The sequence below is a fragment of the Scyliorhinus torazame genome, chromosome 15 (assembly GCF_047496885.1).
Source record: "Scyliorhinus torazame isolate Kashiwa2021f chromosome 15, sScyTor2.1, whole genome shotgun sequence".
In the NCBI taxonomy this organism is placed as follows: Eukaryota; Metazoa; Chordata; class Chondrichthyes; order Carcharhiniformes; family Scyliorhinidae; genus Scyliorhinus; species Scyliorhinus torazame.
The window spans coordinates 209,980,829-210,001,816 of NC_092721.1; the positions used below are offsets into that span (position 1 = coordinate 209,980,829).

Below are 20,988 nucleotides of genomic sequence, written 5' to 3' on the forward strand. Positions count from 1 at the left end.
GCTTCAGTATTCACTAGTGAGAGGGACCTTGTTGCTCATGAGAACAGTGTGAACCAGGTTAATAGACTCGAACAGGTTGATATTAAGAAGGAGGATGTGCTGGAAATTTTGAAAAGCATCAGGATAGATAAGTCCCCCGGGCCTGATGGGATATACCCAAGGTTACTACGGGAAGTGAGGGAGGAGATTGCTACGCCGTTGGCGATGATCTTTGCGTCACCACTCTCCACTGGAGTAGTACCGGATGATTGGAGGCAGGCGAATGTTGTTCTCCTGTTCAAGAAAGGGAATAGGGAGATCCCTGGGAATTACAGATCCGTCAGTCTTACGGCTGTGGTGAGCAAAATACTGGAAAGGATTCTGAGATATGGGGCGAAATTCTCCTCCCCGCCCCGCCACATTTCTGCCCCGACCGGCCGGCGGGAGTCTCCGTAACACCGGCCGGTCAATGGGGTTTCCCATTGTGGGGCAGCCCCACGCCATCGGGAAACCCCCGGGCGCCGGCAAAATGGAGACTCCCGCCGGCGGAGAATGACGCCCATGATTTATGATTATTTAGAAAAACATAGTTTGATTAAGATAGCATAGCTTTGTGAGGGGCAGGTCATGCCTCACAAACCTCATTGAATTCTTTGAGGATGTGATGAGACACATTGATGAAGGTCGGGCAGTGGATGTGGTGTATATGGATTTCAGTGAGGCATTTGATAAGGTTCCCTATGGTAGGCTCATTCAGAAAGTCAGGTACTGGAAAATTTGGCTGTCTGGATACAGAATTGGCTGGCTGAAAGAGGACAGCGAGTGGTAGTGGATGGAAAGTATTCCGCCTGGAGGTCGGTGACCAGTGGTGTCCCACAGGGATCTGTTCTGGGACCTCTGCTCTTTGTGGTTTTTATAAATGACTTGGATGAGGAAGTTGAAGTGTGGGTTGATAAGTTTACCGATGACACGACAGTTGGTGGAGTTGTAGATAGTGTCGAGGGCTGTTGCAGGTTACAACAGGACATTGACAGGATGCAGAGCTGGGCTGAGAAGTGGCAGATGGAGTTCAACCTAGATAAATGTGAAGTGATTAATTTTGGTAGGTCAAATTTGAATGCTGAATACAGTGTTAAAGGCAGGATTCTTGGAAATGTGGAGGAACAGAGGGATCTTGTACATAGATCCTTCAAAGTTACCACCCAGGTTGATAGGGTTGTTAAGAAGGCGTATGGTGTGTTGGCTTTCATTAACAGGGGGTTGAGTTTAAGAGCCGCGAGGTGACCACACTTGGAATATTGTGTCCAGTTCTGGTCACCTCATTATAGGAAGGATGTGGATGCTTTGGAGAGGGTGCAGAGGAGATTTACCAGGATGCTGCCTGGACTGGAGGGCATGTCTTATAAAGACAGGTTGAGGGAGCTAGGGCTTTTCTCACTGGAGCGAAGGCAGAGAGGTGACTTGATCGAGGTGTACAAGGTGATGAGAGGCATGGACAGAGTGGATCGCCAGAGACTTTTCCCCAGGGCGGAAATGGCTGTCACGAGGGGACATAATTTGAAGGTGATTGGAGGAAGGTACAGGAGCGATGTCAGAGGTTCTTTACACAGTGAGTGGTGGGTGTGTGGAATGCACTGCCAGCAGAGGTGGTGGAGTCAGAATCATTATTGGACAGGCACATGGACAGCAGTAAATTGAAAGGATGTAGGTTAGGTTGATTTTAGATTAGCATAAGCAGTTGGCACAACATCGAGGGCCAAAGGGCCTGTACCGAGCTGCACTGTTCTGTGTTCTCTATGAAATGGGCTGACGGTCCCTGGTCTAGACTTAATGTAGAATCTGAGTCATTAAATGGTTTCAAGAAGGAGAAAGATATATTTATGATTTTAAAAATGGTCAAAGGGAAATGGGGAACATGCAGGAAGGTTGATTTGAGACCAGGAAGAGATCAGCCATGATCTGATTGAATGGCGGAGCAGGCTCGAAGGGCAGAACTGCCTACTTCTGCTCCTCGTTCCTATGTAGGGTCTGGTTTAGCACAGTGGGCTAAAAAGCTGGCTTGTAATGCAGAACAAGACCAGCAACGCGGGTTCAATTCCCATACCGGCCTCCCTGAACAGGTGCCGGAATGTGGCGACTGTGGGCTTTTCACAGTAACTTCATTGAAGTCTACTTGTGACAACAAGCGATTATTATTATCTGTGAGTCAGCTTAGAGCATACAATTGTCTACTCAACAGTTTGCTAATACTCTTCGGGAGGGTTTAAACTAATTCAGCAGGAGGATGGGAACCTGAATTGTAGCTCCAGTGTACAGGAGGTTGAGAGTAATGAGGTCATGAGTAAGGTTTCAAGGTCGCAGGAGTGTACCAGCAGGCAGGAAGGTGGTTTAAAGTGTGTCTACTTCAACGCCAGGAGCATCCGGAATAAGGTGGGTGAACTTGCGGCATGGGTTGGTACCTGGGACTTCGATGTTGTGGCCATTTCGGAGACATGGATAGAGCAGGGACAGGAATGGTTGTTGCAGGTTCCGGGGTTTAGATGTTTCAGTAAGCTCAGGGAAGGTGGTAAAAGAGGGGAAAGAGTGGCATTGTTAGTCAAGGACAGTATTACGGTGGCAGAAAGGACACTTGATGAGGACTCATCTACTGAGGTAGTATGGGCTGAGGTTTGAAACAGGAAAGGAGAGGTCACCCTGTTGGGAGTTTTCTATAGGCCTCCGAAAAGAGATGTAGAGGAAAGGATTGCAAAGATGATTCTGGATAGGAGCGAAAGTAACAGTGTAGTTGTTATGGGGGGCTTTAACTTTCCAAATATTGACTGGAAACGCTATAGTTCGAGTACTTTAGATGGGTCAGGTTTTGTCCAATGTGTGCAGGAGGGTTTCCTGACACAGTATGTAGACAGGCCAACGAGAGGCGAGGCCACATTGGATTTGGTACTGGGTAATGAACCAGGCCAGGTGTTAGATTTGGAGGTAGGTGAGCACTTTGGTGATAGTGACCACAATTCAGTTATGTTTACTTTAGTGATGGAAAGGGTTAGGTATATACCGCAGGGCGAGTTATATCTGGGGGAAAGGCAATTATGATGCGATGAGGCAAGATATAGGATGCATAAGATAGGGAAGGAAACTGCAGGGGATGGGCACAATTGAAATGTGGAGCTTGTTCGAGGAACAGCAATTGCGTGTCCTTGATAAGTATGGACCTGTCAGGCAGGGAGGAAGTGGTCAAGCGAGGGAACCGTGGTTCACGAAAGTAGTTGAATCACTTGCCAAGAGGAAGAAGGAGGCTTATGTAAAGATAAGACGTGAAGTTTCAGTTAGGGCGCTTGAGAGTTACAAGTTAGCCAGGAAGGACCTTAAGAGAGAACTAAGAAGAGCCAGGAGGGGATATGAAAAATCCTTGGCAGGTATAAAGGAAAACCCTAAAGCTTTCTATAGGTATGTCAGGAATAAAAGAATGACTAGGGTGAGAGTAGGACCAGTCAAGGACGTAGTGGGAAATTGTGCGTCCAGTCCGAGGAGATAGGAAAGGCGATAAGAATACTGAGATTCAGGCTACTAGACTAGACGGGATTGAGGTTCATAAGGAGGAGGTGTTAGCAATTCTGGAAAGTGTGAAAATCGATAAGTCCCCTGGGCCGGATGGGATTTATCCTAGGATTCTCTGGGAAGCTAGGGAGGAGATTGCAGACCCTTTGGTTTTGATCTTTATGTCATCATTGTCTACAGGAATAGTGCCAGTACACTGGAGGATAGCAAATGTTGTCCCCTTGTTCAAGAAGGAGAGTAGAGACAACCCCGGTAACTATAGACCAGTGAGCCTTACTTCTGTTGTGGGCAAAATCTTGGAAAGGATTATAAGAGATAGGATTTATAAACATCGAGAAAGGAATAGTTTGATTAGGGATAGTCAACAAGGTTTTCTGAAGGATAGATTGTGCCTCACAAACCTTATTGAGTTCTTTGAGAAGGTGACCAAACAGGCGGACGAGGGTAAAACAGTTGATGTGGTGTATATGGATTTCAGTGAAGCGTTTTATAAGGTTCCCCAGGGTAGACTATTGCAAAAAATACGGAGGCATGGGATTGAGGGTGATTTAGCGGTTTGGATCAGAAATTGGCTAGCTGTAAGAAGACAGAGGGTGGTGGTTGATGGGAATTGTTCAGACTGGAGTCCAGTTACTAGTGGTGTGCCACAAGGATCTGTTTTGGGGCCACTGCTGTTTGTCATTTTTATAAATGACCTGGAGGAGGGTGTAGAAGGATGGGTGAGTAAATTTGCAGATGACACTAAAGTCGGTGGAGTTGTGGACAGTGCAGAAGGAAGTTGCAGGTTACAGAGGGACATAGATGAGCTGCAGAGCCGGGTTGAGAAGTGGCAAATTGAGTTTAATGCAGAAAAGTGTGAGGTGATTCGTTTTGGAAGGAGTAACAGGAATACAGAGTGCTGGGCTAATGGTAAGATTATTGGTAGTGTGGATGAGCAGAGAGATCTTGGTGTCCATGTACATAGATCCCTGAAAGTTGCCACCCAGGTTGATAGGGTTGTTAAGAAGGCGTACGGTGTGTTAGCTTTTATTGGTAGAGGGATTGAGTTTCGGAGCCATGAGGTCATGTTGCAGCTGTACAAAACTCTGGTGCTGCCGCATTTGGAGTATTGCGTGCAGTTCTGGTCGCCGCATTCTAGGAAGAGTGTGGCAGCTTTGGAAAGGGTGCAGAGGAGATTTACCAGGATGTTGCCTGGTATCATCATAGAATTTACATCATAGAATTTACAGTGCAGAAGGAGGCCATTCAGCCCATCGAGTCTGCACCGGCTCTTGGAAAGAGCGCCCTACCCAAGGTCAACACCTCCACCCTATCCCCATAACCCAGTAGCCCACCCAACACTAAGGGCAATTTTGGACACTCCCTCCAGTATGGAGGGAAGATCTTATGAGGAAAGGCTGAGGGACTTGAGACTGTTTTCGTTAGAGAGAAGGAGGTTAAGAGATGACTTAATAGAGGCATACAAGTTGATCAGAGGATTGGATAGGGTGGACAGTGAGAGCCTTTTTCCTTGGATGGTGATGGCTAGCACAAGGGGACATGGCTTTAAATTGAGGGGAGATAGATATAGGACAGATGTCAGAGGTAGGTTCTTTACTCAGAGAGTAGTAAGGGTGTGGAATGCCCTGCCTGCAACAGTAGTGGACTCGCCAACATTAAGGGCATTTAAATGGTCATTGGATAGACATATGGACAATAAGGGAATAGTGTAGATGGGCTTTAGATTGGTTTCACAGGTCGGCGCAACATCGAGGGCCGAAGGGCCTGTACTGCGCTGTAACATTCTATTCTATTAACAGTGGGTTTTGGGATAGGGTATTGTTTTTTACTCTTTCAAAATGGCGTTGTTGAGGTGGCGAAGGGTTTTAGTGTTTAGGGTTTCAGTGTTAGTTTGCTGGCGGTCATCATGGGTTCTCCTTTGTCGGGTCATCTCACTTGGCTCGCTGGCCATCTTGGGTGGATTTCTTTACTTTAACTTTACAGTGTCCCTTGTTTGGTATTTCTCTTTGGGAATGGCTGCCTCCGGATTGAGGAAGGTTAGGGTTAGGGAGACTCCAATTCATTTGGTTACCTGGAATGTTCAGGGTCTGAATGGCCGAGTAAAGCGGTCGAGAGCCTAAACTCTGATGTTGTCTTCTTGCAGGAAACCCACTTGCGTGTCAAGGACCAGACCAGGTTCAGTAAGAGTTGGATCAGGCAGGTTTTTCACTCCAGTTTTAACGGCAGGGCCAGAGGCACGGCAATTTGAATTAAACAGAGAATTCAATTCTCCTCTGGGATTTTGGCTGGCCCTAATGGTCATTATATTATTGTTTGTGGCTTCCGGGTGAACACTCCAGTCGTCATTGTTAACGTCTATGTCCCTAACTGGGATGACACAAATGTTATCAATTCTCTTTCAAACTCTCTCAAACCTTGACTGACACCAACTGATTTTAGGAGGTGACCTGAATTGTATTTTGGACCCTAAATTGGATTGTTCCAAACCTAAAACTCTTGTCCCATCCAGGATAGCCAGGGCTTTGTCCTGTTTTATGGCATGGAAGGGGGATTGGATCCTTGACACTTCTGCACCCGAATGATGAGGATTTCTCTCTTTTTTTCGTATATGCATCTTGTGTATTCCCACATTGTTTTTTTTTTGATAGGGCTCTCCTGGCTTTGGTGGTTGCGGCTGACCACGCCCCCATTTTGTTGATCTACTGTTAGCGCCCGGCCCTGTCCAACGCCCATTCAGGAGACTAGACACCACTCTGCTTTCAGAGAATACATTTTATTTTCTATAGAGCGTTTATCTACCTCCATAGAGGATTTCATTAAACTAAACAAATCAGACTCGATCTCTCTTCTGGAGTTGGATGAAAACTGGGAGTTAGATGGAACTGGGACAAGGAGAAACTGGCAGCTGAGACGACAAGGGAGAGAAGTGACTGGCAAGTCTCCAGGGGCAGAGTCGAGACCTGCTAAATTTGAATCTATCTGGTAAGTAGTGGTGACTGGTAAGTAGTTTTTCTTTTATCTTTTCATTTATCTATTTTGTTTTTTAGGGGGAATTAACTGCTTGTCGATTTGGTCACACTGCAGATAAAGAGTACTGAGGGAAATAGTGAATGGGTGGCTAAAAAGCAGAGGAAGAGTAGGAAGGCAGTGCAGGGGTCCCCTGCGGTCATCTTCCTCCAAAACAGGTATGCCGGTTTGGATACTGTTGGGGGAGATGGCTCACCAGGGGAGGGCTGCAGTAGCCAGGTTCATGGCACTGTGACTGGCTCCGCTGCACAGGAGGGCAGAAAAAGTATGGTGGCGTAGTGAAGAATGATAGTGAAGAAGGTTATATAAGATTGCAACAGGTTTTTGACCAATTGGGCCAGTAGGCCAATGAATGGCAGGTGGAGTTTAATTTGAATAAATGTGAGGTGATGCCTTTCGGTAGATCAAATCAAGGCAGGACCTACTCAGTTAATGGTAGGGTGTTGGGAAGAGTTAGAACAAAGCGATTGAGGATTACAGGTTCATAGCCCCTTGAAGGTGGAGTCGCAGGTGGACAGGGTGGTGAAGAAGGCATTCAGCATGCTCGGTTTTATTGGTCAGAATATTGAATACAGGAGTTGGGCGTCTTGTTGAAGTTGTACAAGACATGGGGAAGAACACACATGGAATACTGTGTTCAGTTCTGGTCACCCTATTGTACGGAGGATATTGTTAAACTAGAAAGAGTGCAGAAAAGATTTACGAAGATGCTACCGGGACTTGATGGACTGAGTTATAAGCATGTGGTGATGTGCATCAATGTAAATGCATGTAGGCTAGCTAGACACTAGAGGGAGCACCAGAGATATCACACACACACACTGAACCAATAGATCAGTTAGAGACGACACAACCAATGGACATTCACGATACACACAGAGGTGACACAACCACTGGAGGGTATTACACCAACCCATATATAAAGGACACCACACACATGATCTGCCCCTTTCCAGTGGAGACAGTCAGTGAGTACAGACACAGGGTTGATTCAATATCACTCCCACCACGTGGATTGCAGCAACTGGTTAGTCAGTTTGGGTAGCTATAGTACGATTAGCAGTAGTGTCGAACCTGAGTAATAGAAGTGTAAATAGTTTAATAAACGTGTTGAAGTTATCTCCACGTCTGAACCTTCCTTTGTCAAGTGCACCACAAGGAAGCCGTTTATGTTACACCGAGAACAGAACAAATCATGGTACCAGCAGTGAACTGTTTCAATCCATATCGCCATACCTCAGCGTACAGTGACAATCAGCAATACCCAGGCAAGATGTTCGGGATCCGGGTTCCGCAGCGGCTCCAGTGCCACGGCGATCTCCGTGAAAACTGGCGGGCATTCCGGCAAATGTTTGAAATCTTTCTGGTAGCCACCGAACTAGAAGACGTGGCCGATCCTGAAAAGACAGAGCTTCTCCTCACCATCGCCGGTGCCAGAGCAGAAGAAATCTTTTAAAAATTCAAGTTCTCCAAAGGGCAAAACAGGAGCGATTTCCAGGCAGTCCTGGACAAATTCGGCAAATACTGAGGAAAACACACTCCAACCAGCAAGAAAAGGTAAGAGAAGCGCCAGTACTCACCACGAGGCCAAAATCCCGGAGCAGAGAACAATTTTGATCGGCGGCCATCTTTCTAAAGGGACTGCACTTCCGCAGTTGCGCGAGAAGCGCACAGAATGGGAAGGTCCGTTTGCGCATGCGCGAGATGCCGCGCATGCACAATCACAAAAACGGTCCCGGGTACAGGACCAGCAATGTGCGCATGCGCAAACGCATCCTACGTATGATGTCACATGCGTCATGACGTCAGAGGCCCCGGACCACACCCATTTAAAGGGGAAACGTCCCAAAACAAAGAAAAGATCTTTTAAAGTCGTAAAACATCCTTCTTTCGCCTGGAATGACAGCACAATGCCTCAAATTGAACCAGGAAATGAAATTAACCTCTGAAAAACCCTGCAACAAGCAGTTCCCTACACCCAAACTGATGATTCTGACCTTGAATACTTCGATACCGACCCTTACACTTTCTCTGGACCTCGCGAGCCAATGCCAGCTCCGACGCATACAGTGATGATATGGTCCTAGAAGACAACGCTTCAGGTGAACCTTTCACCTTGGGAGGCTATCCCAGTACCAAATCCGAACCGCAACTAGACGTGTTGCACATTGGCGACCCCGTATTGAATCCGACGCAGACGCGGATTCGTTCTTCGGATTTGAGGATCTTCAGCCCAGCAGATATGACATCCCGACTCGTGAGTGCAGGATGATGCTGCAGCCTGAAACCAAGAGACAGAGAGCGGTACAAGCCCACAGAGAGCGGCCTGCTGCCACACAGAGCATGGTCCACGCACCGCTCAGGGTTCCCGACTCTACGAAAGAAGACACGCAAGACTCCACACCGCAGTCCTTGCAGGAACAAGAAGTGAATCCAGTGTCACAAGCCTCCACAGCAAGCTCGTGGACAGCCTCCACGATAGAAGAAGCGCAAGACTCCGACGCGCAGTCCTTGCAGGAACAAGACCATGAGGGTCTAGCAACCTCCTCTGACCAACTAGCGGCAGACGATGCAAGTCTGCCATGCTCAAGTAAACAGCAAGAAGACTATGACTGTCTACCACACTCCAGTGCACAGCAGGACGACCATGAAGGTCTATCATGCTACAGTGAAGAACAAAGCGACAATGACAGTCCAAGCCCAAATGAAGGACAACAGCAAGACAATGACAGTCCACCCATATTGTTTGCACCACCAGATGAAGACTCTTACAATTTACCCAACCCAAGTGAACAACAAGCAGCTACTGAGGATCTACCCATGGTATGTGAGACGAGTGACGACAGCATCCCACTTCCCAAGCAAGATGTGTAAAGTGACAGACCTCAGCTAGTGTGTACAGAGGCACTCGACAATCACTGTGAGACCACTGGTGACTCCGGTGACACTATGATACTTCCACCCTCATTCGCTCGAACCTCTCCACAAGTCAATGCATTCCTGCATGTTCCGACTCCAGACGTGCAGCTTCAAGAAATCTCAGCTGACTCCAGTGAACCTGTTAAGACTCCGGATGGGGAGCATCAACAAACCAACACTGACTCAGTTAAAACAGACCAGACTCCAGATGGGGAGCAACCAAACGCCGACACTGATTCACGTAAGCCGGACTTTACTCCAAACAGGGAGTGCCGCAACCTCAGTGATGGCACGCTCAGGGTGACAGCAGATGCCACAATGACAGGAGATGGATCACTTAACAATTACACTGGGTCAGTAATAACAAGCAGCGGCTACAGTCCAAGAGGAATACACCAATATTCACCACAGCTATGTCCACACATTTTTTCCACACCAGCATTGCAGCCAATGACAGCTCATGCTGGACAAACCCAGTATTCAGGTATACAGCAGCCAGCAGTCTATGCAGCATATTCTCAAACAGGCCAGCACTACGGATTGCCCACTAATGGAATCAAGACCGAAGGAGGACTACCGCAAGCGCAATCTGCACTACAGGCTGGATGCCTTAGTTACAGCCCAGGAGTTGCTGCACCCCAGCCTGGCCAGACGGCATATTCCTATCAGATGCAAGGTTCTAGTTTCACACCATCACCAGGTATTTATGCGAGCAGCAATTCTGTTTCCAATTCGACAAGCTTCAACGGTTCTCAGCAGGATCACCCTTCCTGCACAGCACGTGGCCAGAACCAGTATGTACAATCTTATCCAACTTCAACATATGGCACATCCATGACCTTGCATGATACTGTTGATGGTACCTCTTCAACGTCAACACCTTATCAGCTACAAGATGCCATCCCCGGCAGCAACATCACAAACATCGAAAAAAGGGACTCCAAATCAGACAGCGAAGTGATTTGACCACTTTTTGGTTCCTGTGGCACAGGGACGTTGATGGCGTTCATAACCAAGAGAGACATTTGACCATGATGATTGATGGTTTTTGGACTCTTAACAAATGATTTGGACTTATTGTTTAATCACTGTTCCCATGACTTGTATATACCTTACCTTATCTACCTGTTCTTTGTTCAATTTTGTTCAAAATATGTAACATATGAAAAAGGGGGGGATGTGGTGATGTGCATCAATGTAAATGCATGGAGGCTAGCTAGACACTAGAGGGAGCACCAGAGATATCACACACACTCAACCAAAAGATCAGTTGGATAGGACACGACCAATGGACATTCACGATACACACAGAGGTGACACAACCACAGGGGGGCATTACACCAACCCATATATAAAGGACACCACACACATGATCTGCCTCTTTCCAGTGGAGACAGTCAGTGAGTACAGACACAGGGTTGATTCAATATTACACCCACCACGTGGATTGCAGCAACTGGTTAGTCAGTCTGGGTAGCTATAGTAGGATTAGCAGTAGTGTCGAACCCGAGTAATAGAAGTGTAAATAGTTTAATAAACGTGTTGACGTTATCTCCACGTCGGAACCTTCCTTTGTCAAGTGCACCACAAGGAAGCCGCTTATGTCACACCTACAACATAACAAATCAAAGGAGAGGCTGGATAGGCTGGGACTTTTGTCCCTGGAGTGTAGGAGGTTTAGGGGTGATCTTATATAGAGGTCTATAAAATAATCAGGAGCATAGATAAGGGTCGAGATTCTCTGCCGGCGGGATGCTCTGTTTTGCTGGCAGCCCGGTGGTTTCCCGACGGTGTGGGGCAGCCCCACAATGGGAAACCCCATTGACCGGCCGGCGTAACAGAGCATCCCGCCGGCGGGGTGAGGCAGAAATGTGACGCGGCGGGACGGAGCATCCCGGCCAAGGTAGATAGTCAACATCTTTTCCCAAAGGTAGAGGAGTCTAGAACTAGAGGGCATAGGTTTAAAGTGAGAGGGGAGAGATACAAAAGAGATCAGAGGGGAAATGTCTTCACACACAGGGTGTGAGCATCAGGAACGGTCTGCCAGAAGCAGTGGTAGAGGTGGGTACAATATTGTTGGGCAGTTACATGGGCAGGGTGGGCATAGAGGGATATGGACCAAATGCGGGCAAGTGGGGCAAGCTTAGCGATTGAATCTGCGCGGCAGGGACAAGCTGGGCCGAAGAGCCTGTTTCCATGCTGTAAACATCTATAAAAAAACACCCCCTCCAAAGTTCAATTCCTCCGTTTCCTGCCAGTCCATTGTCCCTCAAAAACCCCATTGTTTCCTCTGGCGTCCCAAAATAATATTCTTGGCCAATGTCGGTCACCCAGGGGCAAGCAAGGTACAGCATCCCACACCTCACTCTCTTCTTAAAGAGGGCAGCCTTCACTTTATTAAAGCCCGCTCTCCTCTTGGCCAGCTCCACACCTAGGTCCTGGTACACTCGAAGTTCATTGCCCTCGCAGGTACACCGCCTCATCTGCCTGTCCCATCCCAGGATCCGCTCCTTGTTCAGAATCCGGTCCAACCAGACCACCGTTGCCCTCGGCAACTCGTTACCCTGCAGCTTCCACATCAGCGCCCTGTGCTCCCGGTCCACCTCCAGGGGCCGTTCGAAGACGCCCTCTCCCACAACTTCTCAAACATCTTGGCCACATATGAGCCAGCTTCCGCTCCCTCAATTACCTCTGGCAACCCCACAATCATCAGGCTCTGTCCATTACCCTCCATCATCTTCCCCTGTGCCGCAGGGAAGGTTTCTCACTCCAACAGGTCCTTTCTCTTAAAACTACTTCTGGTCCACGAATCCATCCACCAGTGGAACAAACTCTCCCTCCACCACTCCTGCACCTTTTCCCATTAAAACGTCCACCCATAACCGGGGAAAAGGTCCAAAAACACCGTCACAAGTGGGAGCTACCAAATGTGCGACCACTTACATAATGGCCGCCACCGGAGGTTCCTCATCTGACTTTTGAACACCGACATTAAGCTTCTGGCTCGGGTCCTGACGTTCTGGCTGGAGTCCTGCCTCCCAGGTATAGTTTCAGAGGATCAAACAGGCTTTGTGAAGGGCCGACAATTTTCGGCCAATATTCCTCACCTTTTAAGTGTTATTCTTTCCCTCTCCTAGGTACCCGAGCCTGAGGTTATAGTACCTCTCGAAGCTGTAATTTGATAGGGTAAATGGGATTATCTATTCGAGATTCTCGGGAGATTTGGATTCGGCCATAAATTTGCTTCCTGGATTTGTCGCTTGTGTAATACCCATTCTGCCAACCTTCGTACAAAGATTCTACACTCAGATTACTTCCCGTTGGGTAGGGGCACTAGACAGGGCTTCCCTCTTTCTCCACTTTTGTTGCCTTGACAGTAGAGCCTCTCCATAGCGTTGAGGGCCTCTGATTAATGGAGGGTATTTGTCAGGATGGGGTGGATCACTGGCTATCGCTTTATGCAGGTGACCTCTCTAATTACGGAACTCTCTCCCTCCAGAAAGAGCATAATGAAGACGCTTAGTACATTTGGCTCTTTCTCTGGTTACAAATTGAACTTAGGTAACAGCTCAATTTAGCTCATTATCTTTCCACCTTTCCAATACCAATTTTGGTTCTTTGGAGGTACGGGTGGCCCATAATTGGGCCTCACTTCATAAATTAAACTACTCTAGCCTCTTTCACTATTTTCAGATTCATGACTTTTCCTGACAAGTTCTTCCTTCCTTTCCTTTGGCCCCATCTTCCTCCTTGCTGAAGAAAGTTTTATCCTTGGCTCAACCTGGCAGGGGTCTATTTTGGACCAGTATGGCTATATTCTCTCATCAGATCACGCCCCATGGGATGAGGTGAGGGTGAGATGGAGAGGGAGCTAGGCCCTGTACTTATAGATGAGGCCTGAAGGGAAGCCCTCTACAGGGTGAACTCCACATCCTCTTGTGCCGGTGGAGTTAAATACAGTTCATCGTATTACACTTGACCGGGGCAAGGATGAGTGGGTCTTTCCCAAACGTGGAGGGCAAGTGTGAACATTGTTCACTTACCCCAATTAACCACACACATATGATTTGGTCCTGCCCCAAACTTGCCAGCTTCTGCGAATGGATGACTACTGTGTACATTAACACAATTTCACTTACGTTAAAACTGGACATAGGTGCCTCGGCGAATCTTCTGAATTCCAAGGACTTGTCCAAGATAAAAAGTCATTATGAGATGATACTTCCAGAATGCTCATTAAGAGATTATAATGGTAATTCCATTTTCTTGCATGGTTCGTGTTACCTGAGTGTCACAAACAGGGACGTTCAAAAACAAGTAAGATTCGAGATAATCAATGATACTCGTTCATCTTTACTTGGAGCTCAAGCATGCAAAGATTTGAAGCTCATTAAAAGAATTTTTTTGAATACCTGTCAGTCGACCACGCTCAAAGATAACATTCAACAATTCTTAAAGAAATACCCTGATGTATTTCAAGGTATGGGTATGTTACCTTTTCAATACAAAATTCAACTGAAGAAAGATACCAAATCAGTAATCCATCCACCTTGATGTGTACCTGCTCCTCTTAAACACAGACTAAAGGTTGTACTTTCAAGATTACAAGTTCAAGATATCATATCAAAGATTACTCAACCTACTGACTGGGTTAGCTACTTAGTCTGCGTGAAAAAAACTACAGGTGAGATAAGAATCTGTATGGATCCGAAGGATCTCAATCACACCATCGAAAGAGAGCACTATCCAATACTGAAGATGGAAGATATTACTGCAGAAATGGCCAATGTCAGAATTTTTACCAAACTTGATGCATCTCAAGGTTTTTGGCAGATGCAACTAGAAGACTCCAGTAAACGTCTCTGTACTTTTAATACACCTTTCGGAAGGTACTGTTTTAACAGGATGCCCTTTGGAATGATCTCAGCTTCGGAACGTTTTCATCGAACGATGGAACAAATGACCGAGAACACAGAATGTGTTCGGGTTTATGTTGACGACATCATCGTCTGGTCAACAACACCTGAAGAGCATATGAAACATCTTCGGGAAATATTCAAAAGGATTCATGAATATGGTTTGAAACTGAACAAAGCCAAATGCATGTTTGCTGCCTCCTCTCTAAAACTTTAGATAACAACATCACAGCTGAAGGATTAAAGCCAGATCAAGATAAAGTGCAGGCTATCAACAAAATGCAAATTCCTAAAGACAAGAAGGCAGTCTTACGCTTTCTTGGATTTGTCAACTTTCTTGGAAAGTTTATTTCAAATTTAGCGAGCAGAACTACATCAAGTGATTAGAAAGAACACAGATTTCATTTGGACTGAAAAACATACTCAAGAATGGACTGATTTAAAACAACAATCGATACAAGCTCCGTGCTTATCATTTTTTGATCCTACCAGACCTACTAAAATCTCAACGGATGCTAGTAAAAACGGCATAGGTGCTGTTTTACTTCATAAAACCATTTCAATAATTGGATTCCTATTGCCTATGCGGCAAGATCCATGACAGACTGAGTGTAGGTACGCCCAAATTGAAAAGGAGCGTCTCGGGTTAGTTACAGGGATTTCCAAATTCCACGACTATGTTTATGGTCTACCCAAGTTCACAGTGGAAACTGACCATCCCCCACTTGTACATATCATTGAACAAAACTTGAATGATATGACCCCCAAACTTCAACGTCTGATGAAATTAAGAAGATATGATTCCACATTGAAATACATACCAGTGTCATGTGAGAGTACCTTTAAGAAATGGATGTTTAAGCAATGTACCTTTAAGAAATGGAGCTGACCATATTACTGAAGTGATGTCAGAGGGTGGGGGGAGCAGAGCTCACTTCTGCTTTTTGAGTTTCAGTTTGAGAAGGCAGCTGGGAGTACCTGTGTGTTTTGCTGTGAGCTGCATGAAGAAACACAGAGCTGGTCTGTTGATTTCTGCAATCCAAAGACTATAAATATATTGAATGTAATCTAATGTGCTCCTATTTTTGAAGGTTTGAAGTCTTTTGGATGTTTAAAGGAACAGTTTGAAGGATTATTTAGTGTTGTAGCCTTTTGAGGTTATCTTTGAAGTAATGGGTGTTAAGATATTCAATGTTTGTTTTTAAAAGGTTAACTTGAGTTCATAGAATAAACATTGTTTTGTTTTAAAAACCACTTGTCCATTTCTGCTGTATCACACCTGGGCAGTACGCCGTGTGCTTCCCACACCACAATCTACTAAAAGTTGTGGGTCGGTTGAACTCCATGAAACACTTTGGGGTTCTGTAAACCCAGACCCATAACACCAGGCAAAGAATTAGTAATTGCTGACACCGTATCTAGATCAGTCAACACTGACATTATTCCAAAAGAATTGATAAATGATGTTGATTCTCAACTGCAATTATTCAGAGAGCTACTTCCTGTCTCTGATGTCAAATTTCAACAAATTTGCATTGAAACACTGAAAGATGTCACTTTGATGAAAGCCATACATCATCTTCAACAAGTATTGCCTAAAGGTAATTGTCCGCAATACCAAAGCATTCAGTCAGAACTGAATATTGTAGATGGTATACCGCTGAGACAAGATCGCATTGTGATGCCACCAAGCATGAGGTCTGAAATGCTTTCGAGACTTCATGAGGGACACTTTGGCATTGAAAAATGTAAACGTCATGCCAGACAGTCGATCTATTGGCCAGGTATCAACAATGATATCTCGGACATGATATCATCGTGTTCAACATGCCAGGCACATCAAAAGCATCCATGCAAAGACCCACTGCAACCACATGATCTTGTAACATCGCCATGGATCAAGGTTGGTGCTGATCTCTTTCACTTATTTGGTAAGGACTATCTCGTAGTCATTGGCTATTTTCCCAATTTTCCTGAACAAGTGAAATTGAACAACATCACATCCAGTACTGTCATAAAGGCATGCAAGGAGATATTTTCCAGGCATGGTATTCCTCGTATCGTCATGTCTGACAATAGCCCATGTTTCTCAAGTCATGAATGGCAAGAATTCTCATTGAAGTACAATTTTGAACATGTAACTTCAAGCCCTAATTTTCCACAGTCCAATGGAAAAGCAGAAAAAGGTGTTCACATTATGAAACAGCTACTTAGCAAATCAAAAGATTCACAATCTGATTTTTATCTAGCTTTACTCAATAACAGATCATCACCTTTATCTACAGGATTATCTCCATCTCTAATGTTATACAACAGAACTTTGAGGACGACTACCTCAGTTACATTTTCCTGATCCTGAACACTGTGAAGAAAATTCAACAACAGAAAATGAAGCAGAAAAGCTACTTTGATCAACATCCAAAAGCATTGTCTACTCTATCTGAGAATGATACTGTTAGATTACAACTTCCTGAAGGAGGTTGGTCTGACATTGCTCGCATAATTAGGCAATTTTCTCCAAGATCTTATCTGATAAGAACTTCTGATGGAAACATTCTGAGAAGAAATAGAAGAGATGTACTTCAAGTCAGAGATACTGTGAATATTTTTCCTAATCTTGATTTGAACCAGACAATCTCAGAACAAATTGAACAGCAAATGCATTCAAGTTAGATGATCAATAAAGACTGTAAAACGTCTTCACCACGTTTGACGTTAAGAAGATCGACAAGGAGAAGACCCAATCGTCTGAATTTGTGAACTTTTTCATGATTCTAGTGATTACTGTACATTCATATGTGACTAAATTTTCTTTTACTATTTCTAAGAAAATGTTAAAAATGGGGAATGTAGTGATCTCTGGACATGAATATACATGATCAATGTATGTAAATGTAGTAGTCATTTCAACACTAGATGTCTCACTATCAGATGGTATAAGAAAGACTTTCCCTCTCATTCTGAGGGAGTGTGCTTCAGGAGAGAGAACAGACAAGACCTAGACTAGCTAGAGAGAGAGAAGTTATAAGTTATTTCATTATTACATTGTATTGTTAGTTGGTTATCTTTATTGTATTTTATTTCTTTTCCTAGTTGAGTATTAAGTACAAAGGGCTCACAGAATATTATTTATATTACTCATTAAATTAGTTCATCTTTAAAAGAAGACTATTGTTTATTTCATCAACTCAGCTGGTTTAAAGATATATATTACGTAAAGTAATATAACAGGGCTATTTACATTTTTTTTTTAAACCCTGGACGCTCTAGCAAATTCTAGCAATGCTCTGGCAAATTCTGCTTCATCCATTCCTTGAGCAGTAAGTGTGTCCCAGTCAATATAGGGAAAGTTAAAATCACCCACCACAACAACCCTGTTGTTTATGCATCTTTCCAAGATCTGTCTGCATATTTCCCGCTGGCTGCTCGGAGGTCTGTAGTAACCCCCCAACATTGTGACAGCACCCTTCCTATTCCTGAGCTCTACACATATTGCCTCGCTGCCTGAACCCTCCAAGGTGTCCTCCCTCAGCTGTGATATTCTCCTTAACCAATAATGAAACTCCCCCACCTCTTTAACCAATTTTGCAACTCCCCCTCTATCCTGCCTGAAGCGTCTAAATCCTGGAATGTTTAGTTGCCAATCCTGTCCCTTTTCTAACCAAGTTTCTGTAAAGCAACAACATCATAATTCCACTTACTAATTCAAGCTCTAAGTTCATCTTACCTGAATTACACCTCGCATTGAAACTAATGCACTTCAGCCCACCAGCGCCGCTGTGTTCAAAGAACAAAGAACAAAGAAATGTACAGCACAGGAACAGGCCCTTCAGCCCTCCAAGCCCGTGCCGACCATGCTGCCCGACTAAACTACAATCTTCTACACTTCCTGGGTCCGTATCCTTCTATTCCCATCCTATTCATATATTTGTCAAGATGCCCCTTAAATGTCCCTATCGTCCCTGCTTCCACTACCTCCTCCGGTAGCGAGTACCAGGCACCCACTACCCTCTGCGTAAAAAACTTGCCTCGTACATCTACTCTAAACCTTGCCCCTCTCACCTTAAACCTATGCCCCCTAGTAATTGACCCCTCTACCCTGGGGAAAAGCCTCTGACTATCCACTCTGTCTATGCCCCTCATAATTTTGTATACCTCTATCAGGTCGCCCCTCAACCTCCTTCGTTCCAGTGAGAACAAACCGAGTTTATTCAATCGCTCCTCATAGCTTATGCCCTCCATACCAGGCAACATTCTGGTAAATCTCTTCTGCACCCTCTCTAAAGCCTCCACATCCTTCTGGTAGTGTGGCGACCAGAATTGAACACTATACTCCAAGTGTGGCCTAACTAAGCTTCTATACAGCTGCAACATGACTTGCCAATTCTTATACTCAATGCCCCGGCCAATGAAGGCAAGCATGCCGTATGCCTTCTTGACTAACTTCTCCACCTGCGTTGCCCCTTTCAATGACCTGTGGACCTGTACTCCTAGATCTCTTTGACTTTCAATACTCTTGAGGGTTCTACCATTCACTGTATATTCCCTACCTGCATTAGACCTTCCAAAATGCATTCCCTCACATTTGTCCGGATTGAACTCCATCTGCCATCTCTCCGCCCAAGTCTCCAGACAATCTAAATCCTGCTGTATCCTCAGACAGTCCTCATCGCTATCCGCAATTCCACCAACCTTTGTGTCGTCTGCAAACTTACGAATCAGACCAGTTACATTTTCCTCCAAATCATTTATATATACTACAAAGAGCAAAGGTCCCAGCACTTATCCCTGTGGAACACCACTGGTCACAGCCCTCCAATTAGAAAAGCATCCCTCCATTGCTACTCTCTGCCTTCTATGGCCTAGCCAGTTCTGTATCCACCTTGCCAGCTCACCCCTGATCCCGTGTGACTTCACCTTTTGTACTAGTCTACCATGAGGGACCTTGTCAAAGGCCTTACTGAAGTCCATATAGACAACATCTACTGCCCTACCTGCATCAATCATCTTAGTGACCTCCTCGAAAAACTCTATCAAGTTAGTGAGAAACGACCTCCCCTTCACAAAACCGTGCTGCCTCTCACTAATACGTCCATTTGCTTCCAAATGGGAGTAGATCCTGTCTCGAAGAATTCTCTCCAGTAATTTCCCTACCACTGAAGTAAGGCTCACCGGCCTGTAGTTCCCGGGATTATCCTTGCTACCCTTCTTAAACAGAGGAACAACATTGGCTATTCTCCAGTCCTCCGGGACATCCCCTGAAGGCAATGAGGATCCAAAGATTTCTGTCAAGTCCTCAGCAATTTCCTCTCCAGCCTCCTTCAGTATTCTGGGGTAGATCCCATCAGGCCCTGGGGACTTATCTACCTTAATATTTTTTAAGACACCCAACACCTCGTCTTTTTGGATCACAATGTGACCCAGGCTATCTACACCCCCTTCTCCAGACTCAACATCTACCAATTCCTTCTCTTTGGTGAATACTGATGCAAAGTATTCATTTAGTACCTCGCCCATTTCCTCTGGCTCCACACATAGATTCCCTTGCCTATCCTTCAGTGGGCCAACCCTTTCCCTGGCTACCCTCTTGCTTTTTATGTACGTGTAAAAAGCCTTGGGATTTTCCTTAACCCTATTTGCCAATTACTTTTCGTGACCCCTTCTAGCCCTCCTGACTCCTTGCTTAAGTTCCTTCCTACTTTCCTTATATGCCGCACAGGCTTCGTCTGTTCCCAGCCTTTTAGCCCTGACAAATGCCTCCTTTTTCTTTTTGAAGAGGCCTACAATATCACTCGTCATCCAAGGTTCCAGAAAATTGCCGTATTTATCTTTCTTCCTCACAGGAACATGCCGGTCCTGTATTACTTTCAACTGACACTTGAAAGCCTCCCACATGTCAGATGTTGATTTGCCCTCAAACATCCGCCCCCAATCTATGTTCTTCAGTTCCCGCCTAATATTGTTATAATTAGCCTTCCCCCAATTTAGCACATTCATCCTCGGACCGCTCTTATCCTTGTCCACCAGTACTTTAAAACTTACTGAATTGTGGTCACTGTTAGCGAAATGCTCCCCTACTGAAACATCTACCACCTGGCCGGGCTCATTCCCCAATACCAGGTCCAGTACCGCCCCTTCCCTAGTTGGACTGTTTACATATTGTTTTAAGAAGCCCTCCTGGATGCTCCTTACAAACTCCGCCCCGCCTAAGCCCCTGGCACTAAGTGAGTCCCAGTCAATATTGGGGAAGTTGAAGTCTCCCATCACCACAACCCTGTTGTTTTTACTCTTTTCCAAAATCTGTCTACCTATCTGCTCCTCTATCTCCCGCTGGCTGTTGGGAGGCCTGTAGTATACCCCCAACATTGTGACTGCACCCTTCTTATTCCTGATCTCTACCCATATAGCCTCACTGCCCTCTGAGGTGTCCTCTCGCAGTATAGCTGTGATATTCTCCCGAACAAGTAGCGCAACTCCGCCTCCCCTTTTACATCCCCCTCTATCCCGCCTGAAACATCTAAATCCTGGAACGTTTAGCTGCCAATCCTGCCCTTCCCTCAACCAGGTCTCTGTAATGGCAACAACATCATAG

General features: G+C 45.5%; 1 protein-coding gene across 5 annotated transcripts in view; it reads right to left on the bottom strand.

The window, feature by feature from the left end:
* LOC140392170 (uncharacterized protein C11orf42-like) overlaps positions 1 to 20,988 on the bottom strand; it is a 413,275-nt gene that overhangs the window by 216,335 nt on the left and 175,952 nt on the right. The window contains exon 3 of one of the 5 annotated variants that reach the window (XM_072477550.1): positions 13,620 to 13,764. The exons of the other annotated variants lie outside the window; for them this stretch is intronic. Within the exon in view, the coding sequence (XP_072333651.1) occupies positions 13,620 to 13,764 (145 nt within the window). The remainder of the gene's footprint in view (positions 1 to 13,619; positions 13,765 to 20,988) is intronic. 5 annotated transcript variants of the gene reach the window in all.